The sequence below is a fragment of the Labrus bergylta genome, chromosome 3 (genome assembly GCF_963930695.1).
Source record: "Labrus bergylta chromosome 3, fLabBer1.1, whole genome shotgun sequence".
NCBI classification, from domain to species: Eukaryota; Metazoa; Chordata; class Actinopteri; order Labriformes; family Labridae; genus Labrus; species Labrus bergylta.
The window spans coordinates 27,307,685-27,322,713 of record NC_089197.1 but is presented as its reverse complement, the minus strand read 5'-3'; the positions used below and the strand labels follow the sequence as shown (position 1 = coordinate 27,322,713).

Sequence of the window (15,029 nt, the reverse complement as noted above, 5' to 3'; positions counted from 1 at the left end):
AATGCTAATTGCATTTACATTTTTATCGTTCATTAGATACCCGATATCATGAGGCTGACAAACCTCTTTTCTTTTTTTATCTTTTAATCTCCCTATAGTTTGCAGGACAAAATAATAAATACTTTCAGGCCCCTGATGCAGACGCTGACGTTAGCCGTTGTGAATCCAGTAGTCTTCATCTGACGGTGCAGCCTAGGCTAAATCACAGTGTCCCGGCCAGAGCTCAGGGTGTCTGCCAGCGCGTGCTGGGGCCCTGCAACATTTCCATCTGGTGTCTGGGGAGTCGCACATCAATTGCTCTCAGCTAAATGCACTCACATATGAATATTTCAGTACAATTTAATGTTTCAGCTACAGCCCCAGAGGAGCAGAGCATCAATTTGTGAACACAGTTCTCCTGGAGTTAAAAGCCAGGCCGGATAATACAGTATGAAAGGCCCTGTCAATCTAGAGGGCCTTTATTTTTTTCACTTGAGAGAGAGAGAAAAAAAGAAAAAGAAAAACCCTTTCTGCCTCATAAAGTTTCCTCTGGAAAGAAGCCGACTGTGGCAGCAGCAGGCAGATTTTGGTTCACCATAGTCACTAGTCGAATTGCCAAGCTCGGTCAGTTTTCCCAAAGCTCTGCTTGTCTGCCATTTGGTCTCCACATGCTCACACACACACAGCTGGTGGAGGGAGCAGGTCAGGGAGTCGTGCACCTGCTGTCCTGTTAATAAAATACCCCAAAGTGATGCTGAAACCTCTTCCTTCACACAGCAAAGCTTCCCTCAGGTGTGAGAACACGAGTGCAGAACAAAACAGGCAGATTGTGACACAACTGGATTTAACAGCTGGTCAGTACACACTACACTGTGCAACACACAGCAAACACTACAACCTTGGCAGTTCAACACAGGCAAGAATTTATTGTGGGTTGAGCTCCAACTAAAAAGTTATTACAAATTCATCTGCTTATAGCTTTTCTGATTAAACAATTTATTTATTTTTCTAATGTCAGAAAATGTTTAAAATCGGTATGAAAATTTCATAAAACCAAAAGTCACCTATTCAAAAAGTGTTTTTTCCACGATTTACGGTCCAGATAAATCTTCTGGCCTTAAACAAAAAAAAAGCAGCAAATGCTCAGATGTGAGAAGCTGGAACCAGAGAGTGGCATGTATCTTAACCTGAAAACTGTCAATCAACACTTTGTTAACAGTCAACAATAGTTCAAACAATAGTGGCAAATTCATGAAATATCGGTTAATCATCGTATTATTTATCCTTCATTTCAAGGAATTAAAAATCCTTCAGAATAGTTAAAATGCATTAATAATGGTGTCATATAATATTTATGAAACACATTATAAATTATTAAATTGTATTGTTCAATTGTAAAATTATCAAAATGTCAAAAATAAACGAGTTCAAAAGCAGGAGAAGGATGCTGCATCAAATCCACAGCTGTCACAGTGTCGCAGTAGATTTGATATAAGTGGTCTGTTGTTTTATCAAACCCAAGAAAAAGTGGGAAAAGGTCCTCTTTTGCCACAAACCACGTCGATAATTTAACCTAATATGACATAAATACAACAGCTTACAGCAAAACACAACGAGGAAACAGGATTATGGGTGTTTTTAATTTCTCTGTTCTCTTTCTGTTTCTGAAAGTGGAGAAGAAAAAAAACAGGTTTATTGTGTTAAGGTTCATCTGTGCGAACAGAGACGCAGCCTGCTCATGTAAGTGACACAGCGACTTGTTAAAACTGCTGGTAAGCAACAAGACTGCCGCTCTGCTCTGTTAAGAGCAGATAATAAAATACAAGCTGTGCATTTGTAAAATAAAAGAGTTGCCTGACAGTTACACTAATAAGGTAATAATGGCACAGGTTCTTCAGCCCAACAATGCACAACTGCCCCAGGGCACCGATCAAAAATTAATACTAATTATCATGTGAATACTGCATTAACTCTGAAGAATGATGAATTATAAATCTGCAACATGGTTCTCCTCTCAGGACGTTTTTCCTCTCGCTGAGGCCTGTTTGAGCGACTGTAACAAAATAAATAACCTCGCATACATACCGCCACTGTTGTTATGTACATAAACAATTTATTCTAAACTGTATTGTCTTAAAATGAACACCCGCTCTCTTTGTCTTTAAGGTTATAACAAAGTGATGGTATAAACCAAAAATGATTTCTGTAAACACATTCAACATGTCTTTTAACTTGAGTGCTCATACTTATTTCTCCTTTGGCTGACTCCAGACATACTATAAGTGGCTCAAAGCACTTCACGACAACTCACTATTGGTCCTGGTAAATCCTCAGAGCTTTAAATCAGGCATCAACTACATTTCAAGGTGTTTAAAGGTTTCCAAGTGTCACTGAGATAGGCTCAAATATACACATTAAACTGTTCAATGTGTAAAAATCAAACTGCACATTTGCAAAATGAAGACTCAATGGAGAATCCTGCAGTAGATTGTTTAAGAAGAGTGGGTCTTATTTTCATTGCAGTGCCTATATTTATGGGTTATCTCAGTGCTTTTAGCAGATCAATGTTTTGTGATAAAGTATGCTATAGCAAACATATTTGCTGTAATGATTTAACTACTCAAAATAAATATCTAATTTGAATTAATTCTACAAACTTAAACCTGTTTAAGTTCTTTAGTCTCCCTAGGTTTATCCTGATACAATATTTATGGATCCTTGGGTAACAGACAAACAAACACATTGTGTATGTTATTAATGACATGTAGGAGCAACACTAGTGTGTCTGCTCTGAATGTCAGATAGGACGAAGGCAACATCTCCAACACCTCAACTCGCTGACTTTAAGCAAAGACGGTGGAAATAGTAAAACTCTCTCACCTACTCCTCACATGCATTAAATGGCATTGATAAAGGTAACCATGTGTACATGTGAGTGCACAAATGACCAAAATAAAGAAATTCTCAGAGAAGGCACAACCAAATCTCACACCCTCACAAAAACATGCCGTATGAACAGGACTAACTAAATGCACACAAAAAAGCAGAATACCTGCAGCATTCAGTTTGTCAGCCGGCTCGTCTGGCAGCTTGAGTCCAGTGTTGACCAGGACTCAACCTGAATAGAGATTAAAAACATGAACATGAGCTCTGATGCAAAGTTTAAATCCTGATTCCCACTGAGACCATACAGTGCATTTTCTTGATCTGCTGTTGCCACAACTGGTATTAGATTGAAAACAGAGGGAATTTCTTAGCCGGCTGCATTTATGTCACCAATTTGGCATTTAAAAGGTTTTCAATGATATGATGAACATTTAGAAAATGAAAAAAGCAGTTATCACAAAATAAATATGGGGTTTCTTAAGATTGTCATTGCGAGGAAATTGGGGATACATATTTCAAAGAATACAGCTAAGTATAGTTTTTCTTTTGATGTACAATCAGGCATTAATGGTCAGTAAAAAGCATTTGCACCATTTGGGTGATGGGGTGGGTGTACGGTCAACTCAAATCTATCAGATTGATTGTAAACAGTCAGATACTTTGCCTTAAAGTCAATTTTCAAACAATATACTGGCTTTTAGTTCAAATTATTAAGGAACACAAACTGGACTGAAATGCTAACTAAGAAATTGAAAGATTAATAACAAAAAGTCCTGTGACAGCATGAACTACAAACCTGCACAATTTAAAACAATAGGAGAAAAGACCTGGGAAAGACAGGAAAGTTAATCACCCCGGTCATTAACGACTGTTCATCCATTAATAGGTACTGCATCATGATGTTTGTTTCCACAGCAACAAGATCACGCATCACATGAAATATCCCAAAGCCCTTCAAAAACAGACCTGATGCTGTAAACATGCGTTTACTGGCTCCTTCTTTTGTACTTTTTGTGAAAGGAAAACAAAATCAAAGATGCTCCAATAGACACAAACAAATTGGCGAAACCTTGGCTGAATCAGGCCTTGGGAGTCTGAAGGATTTGGCACAATAAATAAGTGATATGTCTGACAATAAAGGCAAAGTGCCATAGAACCCTAAAACATTCAGGAGACACCGAGTCACAGTGAAAAGTTCAGTAATGAAGCCTAAGAAAGCCCCTGCTGAATTCCAAACAAGAACATTTCGCTCTTGCCAAAGTTTAAGTGGATGATTTCAGTCGCACATATATATTTCATGAGGTTAATGGGCCCCATCAAACTGTGATTAGAGATTCTTCTGGGAGGCTTTTATGCCAGACTGACAGCTAGGAAGGCTGCAGCTTGATGTAGACGTCATTAACAGGTCACAGACAATAACTCTGCATTAGATATATTTCTTGTCACTGTTAATTGAATATATAAAGTCATGAAATTAACCCTTTGACCTGTAGCAACAGCCAAACAATGAGTGCATATTAAGTTTACATTGGATATTATATTCTCCTGAATCCATAAATAAGCCTGAGCATATGACCAGAATTTTTCAAAAAGGTTGAGTAAATGATTAAGTACACCTTACGTAACGCATGCTTCCATCACATTTATAAAACTTTTACTATGATAAGTTACGATGATACTGGCTTCTGAATGATCTTGAAAGCCCAAATCCCAGAGCCCTTCAACAAGTTAATTTAGGGTTCCTGCACATGTAAATAAATGTTGAAACGTTGTCGTGGTTTGAATAGGAAGTGGTTACTCTTGGGTATATATATTATGAAAATCATGCAAATAAATCCCAGAACCAATCACAAGAAAGTCAAAAAGCAGCTGTTTTACCACAGCATTGGCTTCCTCCTTGGAAGCTAACAAGTAACAACGGCTGGGCTATTGAACGCCAGTCATATATGTCTGGAGGTTCAAGCTAGGTTCAAGCTGCTGCTGATTTATTTATTTGCGACAGGTGTAGCTCCACTGTAATCTAGCTAACTAATGCTACAAAGCTGTCATAAAACATTCCACTATAGCTTCAAAAACAAAAGGGGTATTTTGGCTTATGGTGCATGTTTAATGCTAACTGCTAAGTATTGTGTGGATAGAGGAAGTGTATTTCAAACTCTTGATTCAGTGACCAATCAAAATGAATAATTTTAGATGGCAGTACCTCTGCTACCTCCTCTAATATTTACTCAAACAACTCAAACATACTGCACAGGGCTGCACTACACTTCATACCACAGGAAAAGTCATCATTTGGGACCGAGGTGTCAATCAAATGGTCAAAACAATAAAATCAGCTGTTTTTGAAGCAGGTTTCTTTTTTTTTTCACTTTTAGTGGACACTTAATGAGATTCTCAACTTTGATATGATATGCTTTATGCATTTTTATTATTTAAAGCCTTTTCCACAAGCTGGTCAATGGGTTTAGTAGCACACATTTAGTCCTCTGCATTGTCAATGTTGTTTATGCAACTAACTGCATTCATCACAACAGCAGGCTCAACAGCATGCACGGTCCTGACAAAAGCATCTTGAGATTTGGCCTCAATGATGCCAGAAATAGTAGCCACATCCAGCTTAGCAGACACTCTGGGGAAGAGCTTCTGCAGAGAGAAACTCAACATGTTTACGCTCACAAAGCTCTCACAGATCTTGAGTGACAGAGACTATAGAAGTGAATGTAATGGCTGTAATAAGCTCTCTGAGGACAGGGTGAAAAGGTTATGTAGAAACATAAAAACAAAATCTCATGGTTTTGAAAATATCTTCAACAAACTTGTATCATTTCAAGCCACTTTAACAATAAGAAATCAAAGAAGCTTGATTATGATACCTCTCTGTCTGGAAAAACAACATACCTACAGTACAAATGAAAGTGAATGATGAAAGTGAGTCTGTCACATTGAATTAACCACACAATGCACCTTTTTCTAATACTAAACAGAGAAGAGCCTAGCCTAGAAATAAAGATCAATATGAGCTGTAATAAAATACCTAAGATTTAGTTTAATGCATCCTAATGCAATTGAAATGCCATTAGATCTGAGAGCTGACAGTTCTATTGAATGATCACAGATTACAGAGTGAGGTCACTTATTAGGAAGAGAAAAACTTTGAGATGCACTGGAACAGCGAGACATGGTTGTTAAAGCAGTAAAATTCAAAATGCACAATACGGTATCTTACTTTTTTATGCAAAATGTAATTTAGTATACATACATTTTTAAAAACTTATTAAATAGAGAGTGGAGACTTAGTTCACTAAATTAGAGTGTGATCATGCAATTTTCTTTAGGAAACTAAATATCTGGCTTATTTGAGGACTGAGATGAACAACTTTCAAAAACCAATCTTCATAAAAAAACACTTCAGTTCAAGGTTTTATTGGGATATTAAATAACAGATGTACAGATTACATGTGACTTCTCTTGAACACAAGTGTGTAAACTAAAAGTAAAGTTACCAAAATCCATTTATTTCCTCTGTATTCATTTGGTTCAGACCTAACCCTTTGACCTTACCTTGCCCCATCATTTAAGAAAAGAGGAAGTAATACTGTTTCACAATCAATGACCTCATTACCTCTGTTTGTGGACAAAAGAGCTCTTCTTGTTTTTGATCAGTTTTTGTTTGTACACTGTGGGTGGGCTGCTAGATTGCTCTCGTATCGTGATGATGGATCATGTTCTACATTAAAGAACGTACCTTTAAGCTCGCTGTCTTGAAAAAATCCAACATGCGAGTCCGCAACGATACTAACAGGTTGGCGTGTCATGAGACAATCCAGTGTTCTTGATCATGCAGTTAGGGCACACACAGTTTTGTGTGTCAGTTGTTAGTTTGAGGAAGTTACTGTTACAATACAGCAGGCCTACCTTTGCACAAGTGCTATCTGCTGTGTGTCATGATACAGTTCTTCTCTTCTAACCCTGCTTGCAGTGATGGAAAACAGAATAAAAGGGGTTGTTTTTTGTTTTCTACATTTGGCAGGTTGCTTTGGCGAAGAACGGCCTGAAGAGAAGGTTGTAGACACACACACACAAAACCAAATGAGCAGGAGAAATCATACCTTTTCCTTACAGTGTCTCCACATTGAGTGCTTAGTTATTGGCATGAAGCCTACAGCTGACACTGAGGTCATTAGACATATTCTTTTATTGACAATGGATTGTCAGTCCTGATTTGACCTTGGCCCCGCTGGTAGTTAGGACCCTATTCTACTAGCAAAATTACCGAATTATATTATTGTACTCATTGTCTTTCCCAGTAAACATGTTTGTGAGCAGAATTAAGTTGCCAGGTATCACGAGCAGACCGACAGAAGGCAGGTAGGCTCCGTGTTGTTGTAAAAAGCAGGATGAGCATATTTTGTCACAACCCTGCACAGAGAAATGCTGTCTGCCTTACATTCTTAAATAGTAAGTGTAGCAGCATGTATTGGTTTGATCTATGATTGTGTGTGAGAATGAGGGCTGGCGGAAATAGCGAAAATGTCCCTTTAAAATACTTATTTTAGACACCATTCTGCTCTTGCTAGCTGACACCAAAACTGGACCTGCAGAAGGGCTTTAAGCTGTGTTTGTTTGGTTAAACTATGCATTTAAGGCTGGAGAAGGAGAAGACACTAAATGTTTTAACAGACATCAACCTGGCATTGTAAATATGTGTGGGGTTTGTTCTTTTTAAGACCAACATTCAAATAAACCAGACCTGTTAAATGCTTGTTTTTCACCATCATGTTTGTGGATCTATTTTATATAGCCTAGCCTATACTGAAATAGACTTCCATTAAACAATATCTGCAGGAATCCGGCCTTGCTTCTTTGCATGTAAGCCTAGTCATGTTATCCAGATGTAGGCCTAATTATAAGATAAAGATAAGATAAGATATACTTTATTCATCCCAACAGGGAAATTTAGGTGTTCCAGCAGCCAGCATACATACAAACACACAACACAACACATATATACATACATACATATCCCACCCATACAAAAAAAACACATACAATAAGATGTACCTTATGGGCCTATAGAGAGATTCTTAAATATTATTTCATGTTCATATGAAGTTAAATGAGCAGATTGATATTGCATTAAAGTCCTATCTGCTGTATGTCCATTGCCCCTCCAACAAATCACTTTTCTGGTCAATGTAGTTTGGCTGTTTCTCCAATAGATGGCCTTGTTCTCGAGTAGATGAGCAACCCGGACTCAGCAGAGGTCTTGTCGTCTGTCTCAGTTCCGGCAGATTTTTAATGTTAAATAAAAATAATTTTACAGCAGAAAAAAAAAAGTATGACAACAATTCAAGGCTGTAATCCTCATCGTTTTCGCCTCCAGGTGAAAGTTATGACTTTTGTGTGCTCAAGAAATATCATTCTCTCTTCATGACATTGAAAATGATTTGATATTTAACCAAGCTATAAATAAGAGCTATAGGTGAAATAGGCTTACACGGGAAGGTATAGAAAAATGTTAGCCTACATCATATCCTAATATCTTACCAGTGTGACTCTGCAGGATGGTACAAACACTTTTTTTATGCTACTTGAAAGTCTTCGAGTTGTCCAGATATTTCATTGACTTTTTTTTGGAAGTAAATACATATACAAAATGCAAAAGCTTTCCAACATGTTCTGTGATGATTTTCAATATATTTCTGTAATTTGAGTGCACTTAAAAAAAAAAAGTTCGTTTTTTAGCCTACCTTGAATCTCAATCCAATTATTACCTGATCTTGAGCCCAAGTTTTGGCTGTTTTAACCTAACAATATTGTGGACTTTTTTGATAGTCAACATTTTCAAAATTCAGAAGCTTTTCCAAAAGTTTTAATATTAAGCTTTTTAATATATTTCTGATAATAATTATAAATAAAATGTATATTTGCACGTCTTCGTCAAGAATATTTTCCAAGACATACAAATATACCTGATTTATTTTATTTTATTACATGTTGAGAGACAGAACACGCTGCTGTAGGGCCATTGGAGAGACCGTCGTATACGTCGTGACGTCAGGTCAGCGGCGTGTGGGACCCCTCAGACTCCTCGCCCGCCCCCCCTGAGTCCGGAGAGACACACGTTATCAGGGAGGCAGCTGAAGGGCCAGTCATCTCCTAACATCTTTTCTGCGTCGACCACAATCCCCTTCATCCTTCCTGTATGGTGGATATTATTTTCAGCTCTTCTTTCTTGGGTGATATGGGGGATCATTCCAAAAGTAAGTCACATAAACTGCTCGGTGGACTTTTCAGTGACAGATTTGGTTGTCGTCGCAGTGCATTATGGACTGCAAGATCGATTGAGCAGTGCAGCGATTGCTCAAGTCATTTTCGTTATAATGTATTTATTTATGTGGATTTGCATTTTAAGGCGTTTTTTTTTAAAGTGACACCATTAAGTACGAATTCAGGAAAAGTCTTCGTTACATAACAACAAGACTTGTCCAGTCTGCAGATAAGAGGAGTCACTGCAAAACTAAGGCTATATTTGAATATGTAAAAGAAGGGACTCATGCTTCAGTAACCTATGATAGTGCATCTCTTTCCCGGCTGTGGTTACAAGGCTGCGGTTTCTTTGCAGAGAAGCCAGGAATCGCGATGTGTGTCGGATGTGGAAGTCAGATCCATGACCAGTACATACTGAGAGTCTCTCCCGACCTGGAGTGGCATGCAGCCTGCCTCAAGTGTGCGGAGTGCAGCCAGTACCTGGACGAGACCTGCACTTGTTTCGTCCGGGACGGAAAAACTTATTGCAAACGAGACTATGTAAGGTATGAGTTTGGAAATGTTGTCCTTAAACTCTGAATCCTGTTTACAATCTTTATTTAAAAATATTAAGCCACATAGGCTGCTATCTGAACTGTATGGACTGTGGTAACTTTATTGAAGAGAAAAAATGTAGCCTAAATAAAGGAGCAGAAAAGGCAAAAATAACACTTTTGTAATTCCTGTGCAGGTTAAAAAAAAAAAAAAGACGAAAAAATACATTTCTAGTTTTATATTCATTCAAAGAAAATATTGAAATCAAGAACATTAAGAGCTGCTGACTCGTTGAATGTAGGCTACTCGGCCAGAAGTTTTCCTTGTCATCTGAGTCTTTCTTAATTTTCAATTTTCTTTTTTTGCAGGCTGTTTGGAATAAAATGCGCAAAATGCAACCTGGGATTCAGCAGTAGTGATTTAGTGATGAGAGCTCGGGATAACGTGTACCACATCGAGTGTTTTCGGTGCTCGGTGTGCAGCCGGCAGCTGCTGCCGGGAGACGAGTTCTCCCTGCGGGAAGACGAGCTGCTGTGCCGGGCGGACCACAGCCTGCTGCTCGAGAGGAACTCTGCAGGAAGCCCCCTCAGCCCCGGACACATCCACCCCAACAGACCTCTACACCTGGCAGGTCCGTATTAACCTATTAGTAGAATCAGTACTATGATAGCCTAATTGTTATTATTATTATAGTCTATTATTATTACATTCTTTTTTTTTTTTTTTTTTTTTAGTCGTAGGTCTATTGGAAACACCAGAAGCTTTAATAATTCGGTAGTTTCTAACTAGGCTAAATGAGGCCTTTCTTTTTTTTTTAAAAAGCAGTAAACAATTTTTTAACAAATCACGCATAAAATAGCCTAAACATATATATATATATATTAAATGAAATTTGAACTCGCTTAAATAAATGATCGAAAAGTCAAAACTTTGCCTTTTAAATTCTAGCCTATTTCATTTACCTCCAGATAATTTGTTTGGTGACTTTCGAGCTGAGTGTGTGTGTGTGTGTTTCTGTGTGAATGTCAGGTGTGTGTGTGTGTGCGTGTGTGCGTGCGCGCTGCCACCTTCTTTCGTCTTAATTTCATAATTGATCTTATTAGCGCTAACCTGCTCTGTTTCTATTATCTGAATAATCTTGTAGGCCTATTTGAGGCGCGACTGTGTGTCTTGTGTGCATCCAATGTGTGGGTGTGTGAGTGTGTGTAGAGCTGTCATCCTGCCAACAGAAAGAGAATAGCAAATGTGTGAATAATGTTCAACTTGGTTTTAAAGCGCTTAATTCAGAGGACCTCACACAGCTCAAAAAGCCAGAGGACACAGGCCTGAGGGGGAGACACAGGCACGATTTTATATCTCATCTACGTTTTTTTTTTTAAATGTGTTTGAATTTAAAGAATTGATTTATATTTTAAGTCATCCCCTGCTGAAGCCTATTGCGTAAGGATTATAACAATCTATGAACGGACACACCTCAAATTGTAAAACGTGGCCTTAATAAACGTTTTCAACAACTTTACGCAGTTGATTATCTCTGGAACTTCGCCCTTAGGCCCATATTTCCATGGAATATGTCAAAACTATTTTTTGAAAGGAACAGGGCGACAAAAGCTTCTTAGAAAAATAGATAGCTTTATACTATTTAAATAGGCTTTTCCTTTTATTCTAAGCTTTTTATGAATTGATTTCGTTTCAATTGCAGCGTTTTAAAGTTGATTACAAATCCATCCAAACATTGCAGATGGACATAATGAGATTTTCTGAGGCCTCTGTGACACTCTCTCATAGCGCTTTCCCCTCTTCCCTCCTGCCCTCAGCAGACCCGGTATCGGTGCGGCAGGCCCCTCACCGGAACCACGTGCACAAGCAGTCTGAGAAGACGACGCGGGTCCGGACGGTGCTGAACGAGAAGCAGCTGCACACCCTGCGGACCTGCTACAACGCCAACCCGCGGCCGGACGCGCTCATGAAGGAGCAGCTGGTGGAGATGACCGGCCTGAGCCCCCGGGTCATCCGGGTCTGGTTCCAGAACAAACGCTGCAAAGACAAAAAAAAGTCGATCCTGATGAAGCAGCTCCAGCAGCAGCAGCACAGTGATAAGACTGTAAGCATCTTCGTAAGTTTGACCACTTGATTACTACCAACCATTCTTTTGTTATTTTTTATGGTTTGATGTCTTTGCTTTGTATTTATAATCATGAAGGGAGGTCAATCAGGTTACCCAGTTTTTATCCATTTTAGTACTGGCTCAAACCTTTAAGAATAATTTAGTAGAAAAAACACAGGCAATATGAAAATAATTAATATATTTGTTTAAATAAAAGGCAATCATGTTTTAAGTCTATTTAACTTGTGTATGCCTTGGGATTGTTGTAGAGCTATAACCTTTTTTTTAAATCATTACTTGCCTACAATTTGACTCCTTTCTAGACTGAACTTTTTACTTTACTTACACAAAGACTCTTTGAAACACTTCCAGTTGGCTACAGTGTTATTCTGTATTCAAACTTTATGTCAATGAATAATGAATCAACTGCTTTGGCTTGAGTTGCTTGACCTGAAAGCTAAAAACATCCTGTGCAAAAACACTTGGCCTGCATCTAAGCCCTGACTGTGTATATCTGCTCCTTGCTTAAGAGGAAACCTTTTGAGGGGAATAATGATGTCTCACTTTTTCTGGCTTTAGTAATTCATTTTGATTCCCAAAAAAAAATCATTTATTTGCAAAAGGAATTTGATAAAGTGTGCCACAAGGACATATAGCCTATAGTTATCAGAGTCTTCGCTTGATTAGAAAAGTGGCTGCTTTGTGATGGATTTTTTATTTGGAGGAAACAGAGAACATGAACTATGGTAACACTTCACATGCAATATATACAAATTCTTCTTTCAGAACCTGCAGGGCCTCACGGGGACACCTTTGGTGGCGGGGAGTCCTATCCGACATGAGAGCACTGTGCAGGGGAACCCGGTGGAGGTTCAGACCTACCAGCCTCCATGGAAAGCTCTGAGTGAGTTCGCCCTGCAGAGCGACCTGGACCAGCCCGCCTTCCAACAACTGGTGTGTGTGATCTTTTTATCTATCTATCTATCTATCTCTGTCTCCATCTATCTATCTATCTATCTATCTATCTATCTATCTATCTATCTATCTATCTACACAAACACACATATTGTATTTTATACATTGTGTTTTATACACATATTTGTATATTTCTGATATTAGGCATCTACAGGCTTGCTCCAACAATATTTTGTTGTACTTGTACAATGACAATAAACATATCTTATCTTATCTTATCTTATTGAGAGCACATGCATTACAGAATTGTATCACAAAAAAGACAACGAGGTTGATCTACAATATTTTTTTCTACAGTCATCTTTCTAAAATAAAAGCCTCAAAATGACACACATTCTGATGAATTGTATTTCTGTCTGTTCAGGTATCTTTCTCTGAATCGGGATCTCTCGGGAACTCCTCGGGAAGCGACGTGACTTCTCTGTCCTCTCAGTTACCGGACACTCCCAACAGTATGGTACCCAGTCCGGTGGAGACGTGAAACGGGGCCTCTCAGACCTGCCGGGTCCTCTACTCCTGCAGGGACATTTGCAGCATGATCCCGGCCCCCTGCATGTGACCAGCTCATCACAAACTACGGACAGGAGAGAGCCTCCCCCCCCTCCCCTCCCCCCCAACATGACATGGAAAAGAAGAAACCATCGAGTGACTCCCGAATTTTTTTTTCTTCTTTTTTTTTTGTGGAGCTTTCATTGACAAAAACTGAGCAGATCAATTTTTGCATGACTTGATGGAAAAAGATGTACAGAAGACTTCTCGATGGATATACTACAAAAAACCTTTCCCCTGTGAAACAAACCGGAGACATTTCCACGTCGAAACAGGACATTTCTGCGATTTCTTCATTGTGATCATATTGTGTCTAATTTTTTTGATACATTTATTGCGTTGTGGAGTCCAGTTGACTCTTTGTCTTAAGGTCAGAGCATGATAATCTGCAAACTATTCGTGTTGTAAATACTTTATCTAAAGGGAAGGAAGCAGGCTGTTTGAGCTTCTCGAACAAAAAGTAAATTATTGTTATATTATTTATTGTTAGGAAAGCGGTTCGTTAAGGGATTATTACCTGATAAAAAAATAAAAAGATGAATACACTAAGTGTCTTCATGACCAATGTTTTTGCAGGCGAGTTTCTATATTGTATTGTCGAAATAATTTAGTTTTATTGGACGATCCAACTGAATAGCAACATCTGTTCATCTTTCATGCAAACAACGTTATAGCATGGAACGTAAAGCGATAATGGTGGGGGGAAAGTGAAAGTCGTGGAGGAGCCATATCGTTCCTCCTCATGACAGCGGAGTGACACACACAGCTTCTGCATGCCGATCTTAAGAACAGATTCAAAGATTCGTTTGTCGACTTTTACCTAAATCAAGTTGTCCTGCCTGCGCTGCAGCCTGCAGGCTCTGTCGTCTTATCGGCAGCCTCCATCTTCAGGGTTTCCCCCTCGGTTATGTAGCAGGAATCGGCCGATGGTCATTTACTATCTCGGGGGCAAAAATCTGCTGTAAATTGTGATCAGTCCAGTTTCTCTGGTTGAGTCACAGGCCGGTCTAGACAGCTCAGAGGGATCGGCGACCTCTTATCTAGTCCTGGCATCACCTGCAAGCGATACACTGACTGAAGCCACAACAAGCTAAACTAAACTAAACACCCCCCTCATTATACACACACACACGCGCGCGCGCACGCACACACACACACACACACACACACACACACACACACACACACACACACACACCAAACCACTTCGTTTGTGAGGGGAGCAGGGATCAGCTCGTAAAGGGTCACTTCTCCTTCTTGGTTTATTTTTCTTCAGTGTATTGCGTTATTGCGCGCGGGTCAGCCGCAATGACAGCTCAGACTAAATGAGCTCTACACTGTGTGCAGGTCTAAACAAGGCGCTGTGGATGACCACATCTGTGCATCATACCTGCTCGTTAGGCAAAAAAAGAAATGTTTGCATTTTTGCATTTTTTTTAAGTGCACAAATAAAAAAAAAAACAGTTTGCCCTGTATCTAAACAAAATTATGATGAAGGTATTTTCATAATTGAGCGTTTTCATTGAAAAAAAAATCGTTTAAATGAACTGACAGCGACTTAATCGGAAGTTTGAATGACAAAAGGCAGACAATAGATTTGTAATTGAGCTATTTCAAATAAGATAAGTAAACAATGTGAGCAGATTAAGATAACAGAGATAAGATAAGAATAACAATGGCGTTCACAGAGCAGAATGCAGGCCTCTTGACTCTCACAGCAGAAAATCAT

General features: G+C 38.9%; 1 protein-coding gene across 6 annotated transcripts; it reads left to right on the top strand.

The window, feature by feature from the left end:
- The first annotated feature begins 8,969 nt into the window (after window positions 1-8,969).
- Window positions 8,970-13,854, top strand: isl2b (ISL LIM homeobox 2b). 6 transcript variants are annotated; one of them, XM_065953078.1, is made up of 6 exons: window positions 8,970-9,128; window positions 9,491-9,675; window positions 10,038-10,300; window positions 11,487-11,785; window positions 12,563-12,730; window positions 13,116-13,854. In XM_065953078.1, the coding sequence occupies exons 2-6, from the start codon at window positions 9,578-9,580 to the stop codon at window positions 13,230-13,232; spliced, it is 945 nt and encodes a 314-aa protein (XP_065809150.1). In that variant the 5' UTR covers window positions 8,970-9,128; window positions 9,491-9,577; the 3' UTR covers window positions 13,233-13,854. The 6 variants fall into 6 exon arrangements, with proteins under 6 accessions (XP_065809150.1, XP_065809149.1, XP_065809147.1 ...); XM_065953077.1 differs by having other exon boundaries at window positions 9,491-9,680; window positions 11,490-11,773; XM_065953075.1 differs by having other exon boundaries at window positions 9,491-9,680; window positions 11,490-11,785.
- The last annotated feature ends 1,175 nt before the right edge of the window (window positions 13,855-15,029 follow it).

What these genes read in the sequence shown, in the direction of transcription:
- isl2b (XM_020658619.3), top strand. Translation starts at nt 9,071, where the DNA reads ATGGTGGATATTATTTTCAGCTCTTCTTTCTTGGGTGATATGGGGGAT. An exon ending in TATGGGGGATCATTCCAAAA is followed by an intron (nt 9,129 to 9,490) that starts GTAAGTCACATA and finishes GTTTCTTTGCAG; the next exon opens with AGAAGCCAGGAATCGCGATG. An exon ending in TGCAAACGAGACTATGTAAG is followed by an intron (nt 9,681 to 10,037) that starts GTATGAGTTTGG and finishes CTTTTTTTGCAG; the next exon opens with GCTGTTTGGAATAAAATGCG.